This window comes from Triticum aestivum, chromosome 1D (genome assembly GCF_018294505.1).
Source record: "Triticum aestivum cultivar Chinese Spring chromosome 1D, IWGSC CS RefSeq v2.1, whole genome shotgun sequence".
Lineage (NCBI taxonomy): Eukaryota > Viridiplantae > Streptophyta > Magnoliopsida > Poales > Poaceae > Triticum > Triticum aestivum.
Window position 1 is genome coordinate 481,517,208 of NC_057796.1, and position 14,530 is coordinate 481,531,737.

Sequence of the window (14,530 nt, forward strand, 5' to 3'; positions counted from 1 at the left end):
CCGGCACTTGGGGGCTACATTATTCAAATTGAGATTACATCGAATATGCAAGTCCCATGTCATTGCCAGCATGCACCATGGCACTTGGGGGCTAATGCAAAGTCATTTTTTGCTCAACTTATTGAAGACCCGGCTAATCACATTCTAAATGAGCCGGCCCTTGGGGGCTACCAATTGCTCCTGTCGAAAATTCAAGGTACACAAGCTTTAATCCATTATATTGAAAGATCCACTACTCAGTTGGTAGAGTAGAAAGCTCTTAACCTTGTGGACGTGCGTTCAAGCCCCATGGTGGAGATTACATCATATGATGTTATTATTAATGAATCATATACAAAGTCCCAGCTCAGTAATATCTTACTGAGCCAGCCCTTGGGGGCTACACGTTGCTGCTCAAGTTTACATGATCATATTTACAAAGTCCCTGCTCATTATTGCATAATGACCCGGCCCTTGGGGGCTACACTGGTTGAAATTTTATGAGCATAAGGCAATTACAAGTCCCAGGTTGCTGCAAGCATGACAACCCGGTACTTGGGGGCTACAGGTGATATGCATATAAGGGAGGAATAACTTCAAATTCTCAGTTTTGAGCAAATCGGATATTATATTATTACCAGAGAAATATGCAAAGTTTATGACCCGGCGTCATCATAAGATTAACCCGGCATCAGCAACAATTACATGACCCGACATCATTTGTTTATAACCCGACAATTTTGGCAATCATAAATCGGCAAGATCTACATCTTTAAGCTGGCTGAATATCAGTTGAATATTTCAAGACCAATATTTTTTCAAATCAGAGCATTGAAGGCCGACTCAAATGGGTTATTTCTTATAATATTTCTTTACAAGAGCCAATGTTAGCAAATGGATTATGAAGCTGGCTTATTGACCCGGATTTTCCAGGAGAAAATGACAAGGACTTAAGGATGATCAGGTGCCGGCTTACAAGAATATTTAACCCGAAGCACAACCTGTCAAATTTGTTCTTGTTTTTATATTGCAGATTAGTTTAACATGGATAAATCTAAATTAAACTGGGGGCTAATGTCGGGGATATACCCCGTGGTATGACCCGGCCGGACTTGCGTTTCATTGGCAACCCGCGAGAAGATTGGCGACTCATGTGTCTGGCGGTTCACTGGTGTGACGACTCACGAGCCTGAAGATTCATTGGTGACCCGGCGGGTGTTTCAGATGGATGACAAGGCCCAAGGCCCAGAAGGCCGGCTCATGTTATGGTGGGCCGGCTTAAGAGGAAGACATAAGGAATATTCTCCTACAAAGGAAGCAAGACTAGGACTCCACTTGTAATAGAGTAATCCTAATCCTACTAGGACTAGTCATGTAACCCGCCCCTTCAACTTATATAAGGAAGGGCAGGGCTCCCCAAAGAAGGACAAGCAAGAAGAAACAATCTCTAGGTCTAGACACAAAGAGCCGGCTTACCGGCGACTCCTTCATGATCATAATGAGACCTAGCCACAAACATCATGTAGGGTTATTACCGGATGATGTTTCCCGGGGCCCGAAGCTGTCTAAACCCTTGTCTTGTGTTGCGTCTCTCGATTCCGATCGACCCCTCTCAAGCTACTACATAGATGCGTTAGCCTCACGACTAAGTCCTTACACTAGGACATCTGTCGTGACAATTCCACGACACCAAGCCTCAACCACCACTCCACCATCCCAGGAGGCTCCTTCAAGATTCTAAACAACGCCACAACATTGTCGCCACCCAATCCGAGGGATTTTGGGTTTCACCCGAGACCGGGAGATGGAGGGCCGGGGATAGATCTCGATGCCACCAAAGGAGAAGTTTATGTTCTCTACCTGTACAAATTCTATTGCTGCCAAAGGATAAGAGCTCTCCTTTGTCCGCCAGTTTCCCTAGTCTCCGGCATCCTTCCAGGCATCACGAGAATAGGGGAACTGCTACCAGAGACAAGGGAAACCACAGATTAACGTTGGAGAGCAGTTTCAATTTTTTTGTACTATGCTATGTTCGTATTTCCTTGGTTCCGACATCATAATTGTGAAGACGACATCGTACAAAGAAATAATTCCCATGGCTCCATAGAGCCTAAGGTATTTGAGTCCCGCAGATCAATGGTCTCTGATCTTGCGGATCATCGTCCGCTGCTTTTGATAGTCATGGCCATGGCGGCAATAGTGTCACATGAGTTTTGGTTAGAGGTTCTCCTACTTCGATTTTTTGTGTTCCCGGTCTTCACCAACAGGTTGATGATGAATTAGTTGTTACCTTGCCTTGCGGGAGGTGTCTTTCGGGCCACAATGAGTTCACCCATACTGTGGGTTCCCACCTATAGTATTCGTAAAAAAAGGTTCCCACCTATACAAAAAATAGATGCTAAGCCTGCAATGTCTGATAACTGGGCTCACGAGGGACTGCTAGTGAGATATTGGAGGAAGGTGAGGATGACGTATGTCAAATCCGCATAGCCCTTATGAGCTGGGCCACACACTTGCTACAATGGCAACCAATTTCCTTGACATTTCCAGCACTGGGCAGGCGCTAGCCCCCCATAAATGAGGCAAGAAGCTCTGCGGGTGGAGCAGCAAATGGTGGGCGATTCATGATGCTCTTCAAAAATCTCAGAGGTTAATGACATTGAAGAGGCTTGATTTAATTTTTATTTCAGTTTGTGCGATCTCAGGTACTTTGGTCAATAAATAAATAAAGTCAAGTCGTTTACTAAAAGAGTACAAATTTTATTCTTTTCTTTTGGCGGCGTCAACACACAAACATATTTCATTAAGGTCTTACAGAACTAATATGGTTTCACTAGCAAAAGAGCCCATGCGTTGAAATGGAAGAAAAAATATATATCACACACCCCTAACCGAATAACCATGGCTCAAGACCCCAATAGGTCCACATCCTTTATTTGAACATGGCATCATATCTGTGTTGCCACTGATGCTTCTTCCTACTCTCGCCGGTGGTGGTCTCAGTGCTCACTCAACCATAATGCATTTGAGTGTGCCAATCCTAAGGTCTCTCTCTCTCTCTCTCTCTCTCTCTCTCTCTCTCTCTCTCTCTGCATAAGATGAGAACTTTGCTTTTCTTCCCTGCAAGGTTTTGCCGGGCGTGCATGCATGGTCATCGATGATTTCTTTCATCTCCAATTTGGTTTTGTTGAGGTGTTCATTTGCAATCTAGATCGCCGCCACTACAAAAGAAAGATGGATCATGCACTACTGATTAAGGTTTGCACCTTAAATATCATTTTAAAACCGTTTAGCAGGTAAATTAACATCATATTCAGAGTATACACATTTTTAAATGAAATTCCATATATAAGATATGGATCGTGCGCTATTGATTAAGCTGACACCCTAAATAGCATTTTAAAAATGTTTAACTGATAAAATAACATCATATTCAGATTCTGTAATTTTTTCTAATCAAATTTCATATACGATTTGTTAACATTGGAGTCATGATTTAAAAGTTACAGGTGTATTTGAAAAGCATTTGTTCTAGATGGACTGCGGGTTAATTAACCCAAATAGACAGGAGGGAGTGGTGGGTCTCTTTAATTCTTGTCACTTAAAGGCAGGGGTTTCTGTAAAACCGCAAAAAAACGAACCCTTTTTGTGTCAATGGGTCAATTATCAAAAAAGGCCGGAGGGTTTCTGTAAAAAAGTGTGCCAGGGGTAATTAACCCAAATAGACGGGAGGGGGTGGTGGTTCTCTTTAATTCTTGTCACTTAAAGGCAGGGGTTTCTGTAAAACCGCAAAAACCGAACCCTTTTTGTGTCAATGGGTCAATTATCAAAAAGGCCGGAGGGCTTCTGTAAAAATGTGTGACAGGGGCAGAAGCTTTCCTCCCTTTATTAGGGCATCTCCAACGCCAACCCCCAATCCGAACACTGTCCGTGGACTGGGGGGGGGGGGAGGGGGCTAGTCCCTGGACACGAATGCAGGAGCCGGTCATCCAAAGCTGTTTGCATATGTCCGATTATGCATATTCGAATGCACTAGAAAATATTCGTTCATACTTGGACATTTTTTTACATAAAACTGGGTACTTTTCATCTAAACGGGAGCAAATTCGTTACATTATACATATTTCAACTACACCGAACTCTAAACCTAGCCTAAAATGACGACCGTGGCCCGTATACCCATCTTCGGCCGGCCATGAGCCTCGGCAGCCATGAGTGTGGGGAAGTGTAGCTATCCGCCTCCACGTCATTGGCCAACGGCTAATCGGTTGACAATGTTGACCCCACCAAGCTTGGCCTTCATGGGATACAAGCATCGGCGACCTCATCCCATGCACTACTCTTCATCGCTGCCGGCGGCAATCATGGACGTGCCAGCTTCATGGACGTGGCAGCGGGGCGCGGCCGAGCTGGCGACCTCGTCTTCGTCCTCGCTCCTACTGAACACCTCATACGCCGCATCGTTGAACTCCGTAGGCGGCTCCTAACTCCGCCTGAAGATGGCGGTAACGCCATCAGTCGTGGTGGATCTCGAGGGCGAAGCGATAGGACTCGAGAAGCGCCTCCTGCTCGGGCACATCCACGTCCGACATTATGATGTGCAGGCAGCGAGAAGCTCCTCCTCGCGTTGGTGTTTGTCGACGAGGCAGAGGATGTAGTCCTAGTCGGCCAGCCCCTGTCGGGATGCGCCGTTTCGCTCCTCCAGCACCATGTCCATGTAGTGAGCACGGGCCTCGCCCATGGTGATGTTTGTCAGCACGGATGGTGGCGCCGTCTCGGCCACCTCTGCCATACGCGCATCCACAACACCAGCCTCCGGTAAGCTCGTCCGTCTGGCGCCCTACCAGCCGGCCGCAATAGCGGCGATCTCCTCCTTCTGTTCGGATGAGAGACCTTCCCACAAAGCTTTGGAGCTCGAGGAGGCCATGGCGGGTGTGGTGAGGAGAGGAGCTAGAGAGCGGAGGAGGGTGGATTGATGCGTCCGTGTTGCCGGCCCGGTGTGTAAATAGCGGGCGGAGGGCAAGCCAAGCAGCGAGGCCGGGTGGCCCAGAGTAGCTTCCTCAACAACCATGTATGTTTAATGGAGGGAGACGGATAGACTGCACCGTTTGAATGCGGATAGACGTTGTGTGCACTGGGAAGTGGTGGCTGGCACGCCACTTCAATGCCGGCTCGAGTGAGCGGTCGCGTTCGCTATGGGCCGGCATGAATGCGGCGCTGACGCTCTGAAGCAGCGCTGACCAGCGTAGGGCGAGAAAGCGCGCTTGTGCGGGAAGGGTTTTAGATGGACCATGTTAGTCAGACGCGGGCGTGGTAGCGATACGGACGCCCGCAAAGCCGCCCCGCTCCCCGGTTTGTAGGAAAAAGTAAGTCCGAACTAGTCCGCGTTGGATGGCAAAATACCTCCAGACCGCGCGGTCCGGATGGTTGCGGGTGGTTTGAGGGTCGGTGTTGAAGATGTCATTAGTAACTAGTTATAGATTTAGCACAAAATATAAATTACTCTTTGACGCGTGCAGAGCTCTACTAACGAAACTACCTCGCCCTTGAAAATCTAGAATATCAAATGTTTCAAATACACAGCAAAGACTTAGGAAATACAGTGCTACGTAGAGATGAAGACTAGATTCCACGCTACTACAAGCTAATTAAACACAATGTTTTCTGTCAAAAGGCAGCTCTAACGGTCTTCCTGAGTGGTTACAGTTCCCTGAATCAATGTAATGTCTGTTCTAAAGCTTCTTCACGTGCTTCCGCAAACTATTAGTCTTCAGTTCGGTCCTCCTTGATTTGTGTCACAGCCGCACATGTAACTGCATTCAATTAAGATTCGTGCAAACAAAGTGTCATTAGTACGCAACACTAAATACTAACTCAGATGTGCCTCAAGGACAAAAGGATTTACGTTGTAGTTCGTCGTGTCGCCCCGTGACACAAACAATGGTATAATCCTTCTACTGGAGCTGGGTTTCGGAAACTTGGTCTCTTAGATCGTCGACATGGATTCCGAATCCGTACGCGGTAGTACCTTTCGAATGATCATTTGCAGCTGCAAATAGGAAACATTGTTGCAGCAGCCATCAGTGGGTGTTTCGTTAGTACTTCAAACAATAACATTTCAGCTAAAACAAAAGATATCTTCTCTTGTGGAATGATACTATACATTACTGAGCATTACTACTGCTGCTAATATTACCATCTGTTGCTTTTGGTCTAATTCACCATATATAATGCAGAAATATGCATTATCACTTGGCAAAACGGCGCACAAGAAAGCATCCCATAAGTACACTATATATGGAAGTATATATAAAGAACAAGATGACATTATCGATTTAGGGCAATTTAAATTAGGCTGCTTAGAGTGCTAAGAGGTACGCAGAAAGCTGTCTTAACAAAGCATCATACCTAGATAAAACAAATAATAAATAATTCTCACAGAAGAACAAAGCAAATATTAACCATTTATTTTTGGATACGAGAGCATTCATTTTTAACCCTTTTTTTGGAGGGAAAACAACAAGGAGGTTCCCCTACCTTACATACATATCACTATATCTGGCAGTAGATTAAAATAAAAGGAGTGTCATGTTACAAGCACTACAGAGAGTGGGAAAGCCTTTCTGTTTTTCCATTTGATCATCAGTAATGAAGTGTTTTATTGCAAAAAATATAATATCTAGGATTTTGTTAGTGTCCAAACCTGTGAAGCTGAATGTAAACGAGGGTTTCCACCAAGACTTGAATGCCAAAGCTACAGAAGATTTGGAGGGACCTAACTTTCCCTATTAGGAAAGGAACATTGAATATCAGAGATAAAGGAATAAACAAATACAACACTTCATACTTCAGTTTTTTTTCTCCATGTGTAAATAAATTTTTTTGTTAAAAATTTTCTCTACATATTTTCACACGCATTATTTTGGGAGTTATGCAAAACAATTTAGGGGTGCTACTGCATTTGTAACGTGATATCACCCATACATAGTGTTTGTAGCACTATAACCTCTCTTTGTTATTAGCAATTGGAGGCATATTAATAAAGATGTGTAACAGACCTTTACTAGCAAGTTCTTATTAGCCTGCCAGTTTGCAGCTATCTGAAACGAGGAATTGTCGGCATCATCTGTTGGTTCGTCCTTACCCACCCTAGAAAAAAAGGTCATGTAAAATTGAATTCAATTGAGTTGATGAAAAACTGAAAACCATGAGTTCATTATACGCTTACCTTGTGGTTAGCTCAAGCCCAAAATCAATGTAGTTTGTAATTTTGGTTGCTTCCGTAGGAATCACAGAGTATACCTAATGGACACGCACAAATACATAGATTTGATCAAATCTCAAAAAAATTGTGATTTGCAATGAGATATCTAAATAATAAAGTTTCATATTTGCACTCAAGAAATTGCACGAGACTAAACTATTTCTACTAACTGCAACTCTTATTCACAGTTGATTGTGCATCCTTTAATTCCGCCATTTATGTCAATTATCCACTAACATTCACATAGCATATGATAAGATACATATCTATAATCAAATTTAGCGCATGTGTTTACTATATCAGTTCAATTGAAAGAATATAAACTGTGATAATCCTCAGTAAATATTCAGGATACGTGTATTCAAGTGTACAGATGATGCATTCAACGGCTACCATGTAATGTCAGCGCACTTCCTAACACTTAAATATGCTAAAAGCAAAAAGAACGGGAATTACCCGGAAGGTACGTACACAATAATAAACATGCATACAACTAGTAAATGATATATATTCTAACAAGACAACTAACTAAGCTAATCCTTGAAAAACTGATATACTATTTTTTTAGTTGAACTGATATATAGTAAACTAACGAGGAGAATAGACCTGACATCCATTTAGTCTAAAAAATACATATAGCAGGCTAAGAAAATGGGAGGCAGATCAGTCTTAGGGATCACGAATAAAATAGAACTGCATGCCATTCCCTGTATAAAAACAGAACAACATACAAAACTGAATCATGTCAAAAGATAATATAGAACATATCTCCTCACCTGCCTTTGGACAACCTGGTGCTGATAGAATGACGCGACCAGCTGCACATCAAGGAAATTGTATGAGATTCAACAACGGTAATGGTGTAATGATTCAATCAAGGCAATAAATTAGTTTTATGTTTTACTCCCTCCGTCCCAAAATTCTTGTCTTAGATTTGTCTAAATACGGATGTATCAAGTCACATTTTAGTATTAGATACATCCGTATCTAGACAAATCTAAGACAAGAATTTTGGGACAGAGGGAGTACTTGGTAACAATTTTTGGAAACCACTGATCTTGTTACAAAAAATGAGTTGACCGTTGCAAGAAACAAACATAAAATGCATCTTTAACTGTGATTGGGAAAATTTCTATTTCTCACTGAAAATCCAAGAATTTTACGAAGAAGTTCATAGAAAAGCAACACAATTTCTGGCATATTTCACAATGATGGTACTCATGTATCCAGAAGCACCAGCACTATGTGTATGTAATCTTATCAAAAGATTTTTGTAAGTTACAAAAAGTGCAAAGCTTTTCTTAATAAGCAAATGAGGAAAAACTGTAGCGAACCTGTGTGCTTCTGAGAAGCTCTAGAGAAAAATTGAGTGAAGGGCTGAGTGGACTATCTGAACCCACACCATAACTGATTCCGCAATCCCAGTTCTTCAAATCCTCAAAAGGAAAAGACTTGTTTCCAGCAGTACCTAAAAATGATGCATCAAAAAAGGGCAAATGAAAGTGTAAATAAAGGCCCAAATTCATACATGATAAGAAAACAAAATACTTGTAAAAGTGCAAATAAATCTGAAATTTACATTTTTCCAAATGTTTTTTTCTTCGGGGCAAAGCCTTTCGAAATATGTGGATAAATGCAAATCTCAGCTTTGTTAGGAAGCCATCATATGAATGCTAAGAACAAACTCCAAAGCCATAACAAAAACAATCCATGCATGCTAAAGAAACAACAGGATTGGCAATTTTGGTAACCCAAAGTTTTGTGCAATATAGAATACTTTAGTATGTATTATGCTTCAGCCTACAACTTCACAGTTTTTCCTATTGTAAGCCCAATAACCAGTTGATACATGTACTAGACTACGTGCTTGCAAATTTTGAGTAATCCAGGGTCACAAACTATATTATTTCCAGAAAATGTGGGTATGGTCTTCTGCTTATATTTCCATAAAAAGATAAAAGTGTCTATAGTGTTACACCTTTCTCCAAGTGCATGTGTATGGTCTTTTCCATTGTGAATAAAACAGTGTAAACGCAGTCTCTGAAATATAGAGCGATGTTGAATAAAGAAGTGGATTCTAAAATATACACATATAAAAAGACAGTAGGTTCAGTAAAAACTACACTTCAAAGAAGTGGATTCTAAAATGTACGCACTTAGGGGCTTGTATTATTGAGCCCCTGCACTTAATCCACCTATTCTTCCAACCAACCATGCACCATAGGGTACCACAGAGACAGAGGGTACCCCACCAGATACTGCAAAGAAAGGTAATATGAACATAATATAATCTGATTGGATACATGAAATACATAACTAAGTAAAATTCATTCAAGTAAAGTTAGACGTGGATATATCCATACAGAGAGATGGCACAAAAGATGCCCCCAATGATAGATTCTTCGAATCATATCTCAAACCCATGACACCACTGTCTTCTGAACAAGTGCTGCAAAACAGAAAAATTCATGTTTGTCACTTATGGTTTTATTCATATTTTGATATAAATAGCAGGAAAAATATTCTAATGCATATAGTGCAGGGTCTTTTTAACACCACCATCAGGTAACAAGTTAGTGAAAATATATGTAACAGCTACATGCACTGCACGGTATATGCACCAAAATGATGCAAAAAATAAAATAAAATATTACAGCCTACCTGTTTCCAAAATGCAAAGGCATTGCATAAAAGGCACCAATACCATATTTAGGAGAATGTGCACTCGATCTGAGCTTCAAAGTGCTGTATATTAAAAATATAAGAAACACTATCCTCATGCACATAGGCCATCAATGTGGAATCATTAAAAGTTTTTACTATTGAACAATAAATATCTTACGATTTCGGCGTTGACACAAGAAAGTGCACAAAGGTATCTGGATTATCCAAATCACTACAAAAACACAGTCAAGTCACATTGTATTTAGAGTATAGTTAACAGGGATATCATAAATAATAAGTACATAAGAAATATGACATTTGGTAAACTATGCAATGACTACCTCTGCCATCGAAGCTGAGCCTCCCCGCCAGCTGGTGACGCCTAGTGAAATATAGTTACGGAAAAACCGATTTTTTGTTGCAATATATAATATAACCAAGGGGCAAATTAAATCCTGAAAATAGAACGGCTAGCAATGCATACACAAAACCATTGATCTTCGTCGATCGATCTCCTACCAAGTAATATATACCCAAAAAACCACACATGTATGATCACAACCAAAACTGGAAGAAAAAAAAAATACGATATCATGAACGACTGTTGCTGGATACAGCTGCGGTCAGATTGACATGAGGATCCTCCACCATCTTGAGCATGACCCCTGCGTTTACGCTCCCAGCTTGATTGAAGTAGTCGTCGAACAGGGTGCGCAGCGAGGGCTTCCCGAACCACAGCTCGTACCCTGGCACGAGCATCCTGCATGCTCAAGACCACCATCAGTCACTTCAGCGCGCTTATATACAAGTTCATGCAATTCATAGACTAATTCCTTTTTTAAACCTAATTCGTAGATCAACTTTTTGTAAACTTAATCCGTAGACTAATTAGCCACCGTTAACACGGCACTGCAATTCAGAGAACTATTGTTTTATCTGCAGAAGCAATCTTTCCGGTTCAAATCAACGGAGCATCGGCACATAGATACACCTAGGACCTAGTCAAAGCATGAATCTGAAATTGAAATTCTAAACCCGATCGATTCGATGCTGGTAAATCCTGTCACGAGCAAATTAACTAGCTAACCAACAGCGAGCTTTTTCATGGGAGACAAGCTATGTGGGCGAGGGGGGGCGCACCTGGTGCAGGCGGCGTTGGGCGGGGGGTCGATGAGAGGCGGCACCTCCACCTTCGGGTCATGCTTCTTCTTCGGCGTCGGCGTCGGCTTCGGCTCCGGCTCCGGCATCTGCTTCGGCTTTGGCGGTGCCGACGGCTGCTGCTCCCGCACCGGCTTGCTCCGGGAACTCCCCATCCCTATGCTGCGCCGCCGATCGCCGGTCTCCTCCTGTAAACGTATGACCAGAGATGATTTTGGAGGAGAGATCGCACAGCCTTAAGGCTTGGGTGAGTTGTATATTTATATAGGAAAGAGTACATGGCTTTTACGTTATTGCAACCACAACAGATCAAACCTAACAGCTGCCCTGTACGGTTTAAATACAATACATGTCAACTATAAAAAAAAATACAATAGACTTTACTTAGCCGGACTCATATTGCTACAATAAATGGTTTAAATACCATACACGTCAACTCAAAAATATGCTTGTCGCGAGCATGGATACCGGATTTGATAGGAGGTATATATGTTACGCCGATTTTATTGCACCGTAACATAGGTGGACTACTCGAAGTGGCTACAAGTTTCAAAAGAAGAGATTGCAGCCATATGATTTCAGCGGTAGCATTAGCCAACGCCTTATACTCAGACTCAGTGCTTGAGCGTGACACAGTGGCTTGTTTCCAAGCATTCCAAGCGACGGCTTGTCGCGCTCTCGGTCCGGCGAGCTGTGCGTGTGCGGTCCACTCGGCTACGGAAAAGAGTAGTAGGGATATCCCGATTGAAGCACATCGGTCAGGGAAATGAGCCGTACCGATATGCCGACTGAAGGACATCGGCTCCGAAGATCCTGAGCGACACGGCCTTTCGCGCTCTCGGTCCCGGCGAGCTGTGCGTGCGTGGTCCACTCGGCTCCGCGTCAAGATACCGCGTGCGTCATAGTGTAGATCATCCCGACGTCAAAGAGAATCATCCCGCCTACAGGAAGACGCCCCCCGTCTGCACGACATACCATCACGCAGTCGGGGACAACACGACTGCGTGGCGAGTGTTGGAAATAATCTTGACATGTGACTTGTGAAGCATGCTTGTGTGCACAATGTGTAAGTACTAGCCGGTCAATGACAAGTAGTACATGTCGTTAGTGCATGCATTCAGTTGTTAGTTAGATGCATGGAGAGATTAGTTAGTGGCCTAGCTAAAAGGATGTTTGTTGATGGCGTGCACTGAGAGATTCAGCCACGGAAAGATGACTAGTATGCATGCTAGCTGAGTTTGTTTGAGTAGTGGCTGGTTGGTCGAGTGAGCTGCATCATGGAGAGATCTCAGGATGTGCTGGTGCATGGAGAGAGTGGGCGTGAGTAGTGCCTAGAGACTTGGTGTTAGTGGCCGGATGTGACTGTCGAGTGGTGCCTGATGATCAGCTCCCTATGTATATGTAATTCAGCAAATGAATGAGAAAAAGAGGATGTGAGGGCTGGAAGAAAACATGCAGTCTTTGCGTCCACCAAGGACAAGAGACTCTCGGCAAAGCTTTGTGCTCCTCCTTGGTACATGTGTATACGTCTGTGTGTTTGAGTTTCTCCGATGTGTGTGTGTGTTCTTGAGAGAACCCATTAGAGAGATAGTACAAGACAGTTGATAGAGCTTGAGAGATGAGAGGATCCCCGCGTCGCCGCGGAGAGATGTCATCAAACTGCCGAGGGGGATCCACTTGGCGGCATGGTGAAGGATCATCGTGCCACCGAGGAGAATCTCTCGGCGACTCGGCGAAGGAATTTGTCCAGCTCCCGCCCGACTATCAGCCTGTCGATCAGCCATTTGCCCGAGATGTGACTACGCGACAGTGGGCCGGCTCTTGGGTGCTAGTTGGTCACGAGATTGAGAGATCATCTCGTTTTGCGTGACTGTGGCCTTCAAGAGTGTTGACAATTGACGAATGCGGCATTATCTGAAAACATTTGTATTAAGGTCTGAGCTCTGCCCCCCGCGTCACCCTCCTCTGGCGACACGGCCGGGGAACCCTAGCCGCCACCAGCACAACCCCCGCCGCCGGAGGGCCGGCCGGCGAAGCCGCGCCGGTCCCGAGGAAGGTGGCGGCGGGGCGGATCTGCGTCCCTCGCGCCCCAATCCCCCTCCCCGACCACCCCCGCGCCCCACCCCCTGCCGCTGGTCCGACGGCGGCGGATCCAGTCCCCTCGTCGGCCTGGCCCCCACCTCCGGCGAGCCGCTCCTCCCCCGCCATCCTCTGCCGCCGCGGGCGCCCCTCTCCTCACACGCCTCCGCCCCCTCGGCCAGCAGGCCCGGGACCCTCCCCGGCGATCCTCGGGCGCTCTCCCACCAGCTGCTGCTTGAGCCTGCCGGCCGGCGGCGGATCCGACAATCCTGGCCGCTGCTATGGTCTCCGGCGGCCCTCCACCGCCCCCCCCCCCCCGAGCCATGGTGATTGCTCTTGCTTCGAGACGGCGATGCTTATGTGGTTGTGGCTGGCATAGGGCTTCCCATGGTGGTCTCGGGCCGGGGCTGTTTCGGTCCCGGCAGCCTCGGGCCCACGTCTCTCCGGTGTCCCTCGCTGTCGGCGTCCCCATCCGGGCAGCTTCGGCCTCAGCGACTAGGTAGCTGCGTTCCTTCCAGCTTACCTTGCTCGCCGATGCCCCGACGGCTAATGCCACGGTAGCTCGGATCTGCGTCCCTCCAATCCTTGCTTGCCGGCGTTGCTGGACGCCGTCGTCCCAAGATCCCCGCTTGGTTCGCCTTGTCGCCCGCCCTATCCTGTACGCCTCAAAGTCTCCCCCTTTTGCCAGATCCTATGCTCGCGGGTTTGGAGGCGTTGCCACCCTCCGACGGCAGGTGCAGCCCCGCCAACCCCTTCCTGACATGGTGGTTCAGACCAGCGTTGGCCTCCCCATCTTCGATTCCGGACTCGGCGGCTATGGGATCGCTCAGCTTCAGGCCAGGGAGAGATCCCTGCTCGGCTTGCCGGTGCTGGCAGCGACGGCGCCCGCGGGTGTCGTTTTCCCCCTTGGAGGCGCTGCCAAGGCCGTCAGCTGCGCCCCTCTTCGAGCTCAGGGGAAACCCTAGGCCCGCGTCCCTCGGACCGGATAGTGACGGTGTCTCGGCGTCATATTCCTTCTCGAAGGCACTATCTTGATCGCTCGCGGTGTTCCCGGTTTTGGCTCACATGATGTTGGAGTTCTCGTTGGCTTGGCATTGCCGCCCTTGGCTCGGGTCTAGTAGGTTTAGCTGTGTTGTATCCTCTGTACGGGCTGAGCATCCCTTGTCCCCCTACTCTGGGCATCATGTACACGCCTGCCTGCGTTCGTGTCATGTGTTGTATCCCTGTGTACTCATTCTAATCCTTCTATCAATGAAATGATACGCAAGCTTTGCGTATTCGCGAAAAAAGACAATTGACGAATGCCATGTGCAACAGGCCCGCCCTCGGGGCGCTGGATTGCGTTAGCCAATCTAGTAGTAACAGCTTTGACATTGTCAATTGGTG

At 45.6% G+C, this 14,530-nt stretch overlaps 1 protein-coding gene across 1 annotated transcript; it reads right to left on the reverse strand.

Moving 5' to 3' along the window:
- Positions 1 to 5,525: 5,525 nt before the first annotated feature.
- LOC123177537 (uncharacterized) lies at positions 5,526 to 11,313 on the reverse strand. The gene is made up of 13 exons (XM_044591230.1): positions 11,048 to 11,313; positions 10,523 to 10,667; positions 10,249 to 10,289; positions 10,086 to 10,139; positions 9,905 to 9,988; positions 9,607 to 9,692; positions 8,578 to 8,711; positions 8,020 to 8,061; positions 7,208 to 7,281; positions 7,038 to 7,128; positions 6,683 to 6,764; positions 5,885 to 6,028; positions 5,526 to 5,792 (listed from the first exon to the last, which is right to left on the reverse strand). Exons 1-12 carry the CDS (start codon positions 11,218 to 11,220, stop codon positions 5,934 to 5,936), a joined length of 1,101 nt encoding a protein of 366 aa, XP_044447165.1. The 5' UTR covers positions 11,221 to 11,313; the 3' UTR covers positions 5,526 to 5,792; positions 5,885 to 5,933.
- Between the last annotated feature and the right edge of the window lie 3,217 nt (positions 11,314 to 14,530).

Bases quoted from the DNA above. Each gene is read 5' to 3' on its own strand.
- LOC123177537 (XM_044591230.1), bottom strand. From the start codon at position 11,220: ATGGGGAGTTCCCGGAGCAAGCCGGTGCGGGAGCAGCAGCCGTCGGCA. The intron at 10,140-10,248 runs GTAGTCATTGCA...GTGTTTTTGTAG, and splicing joins GCTCAGCTTCGATGGCAGAG to TGATTTGGATAATCCAGATA. The intron at 8,062-8,577 runs GTTCGCTACAGT...CTTGATGTGCAG, and splicing joins AGCTTCTCAGAAGCACACAG to CTGGTCGCGTCATTCTATCA.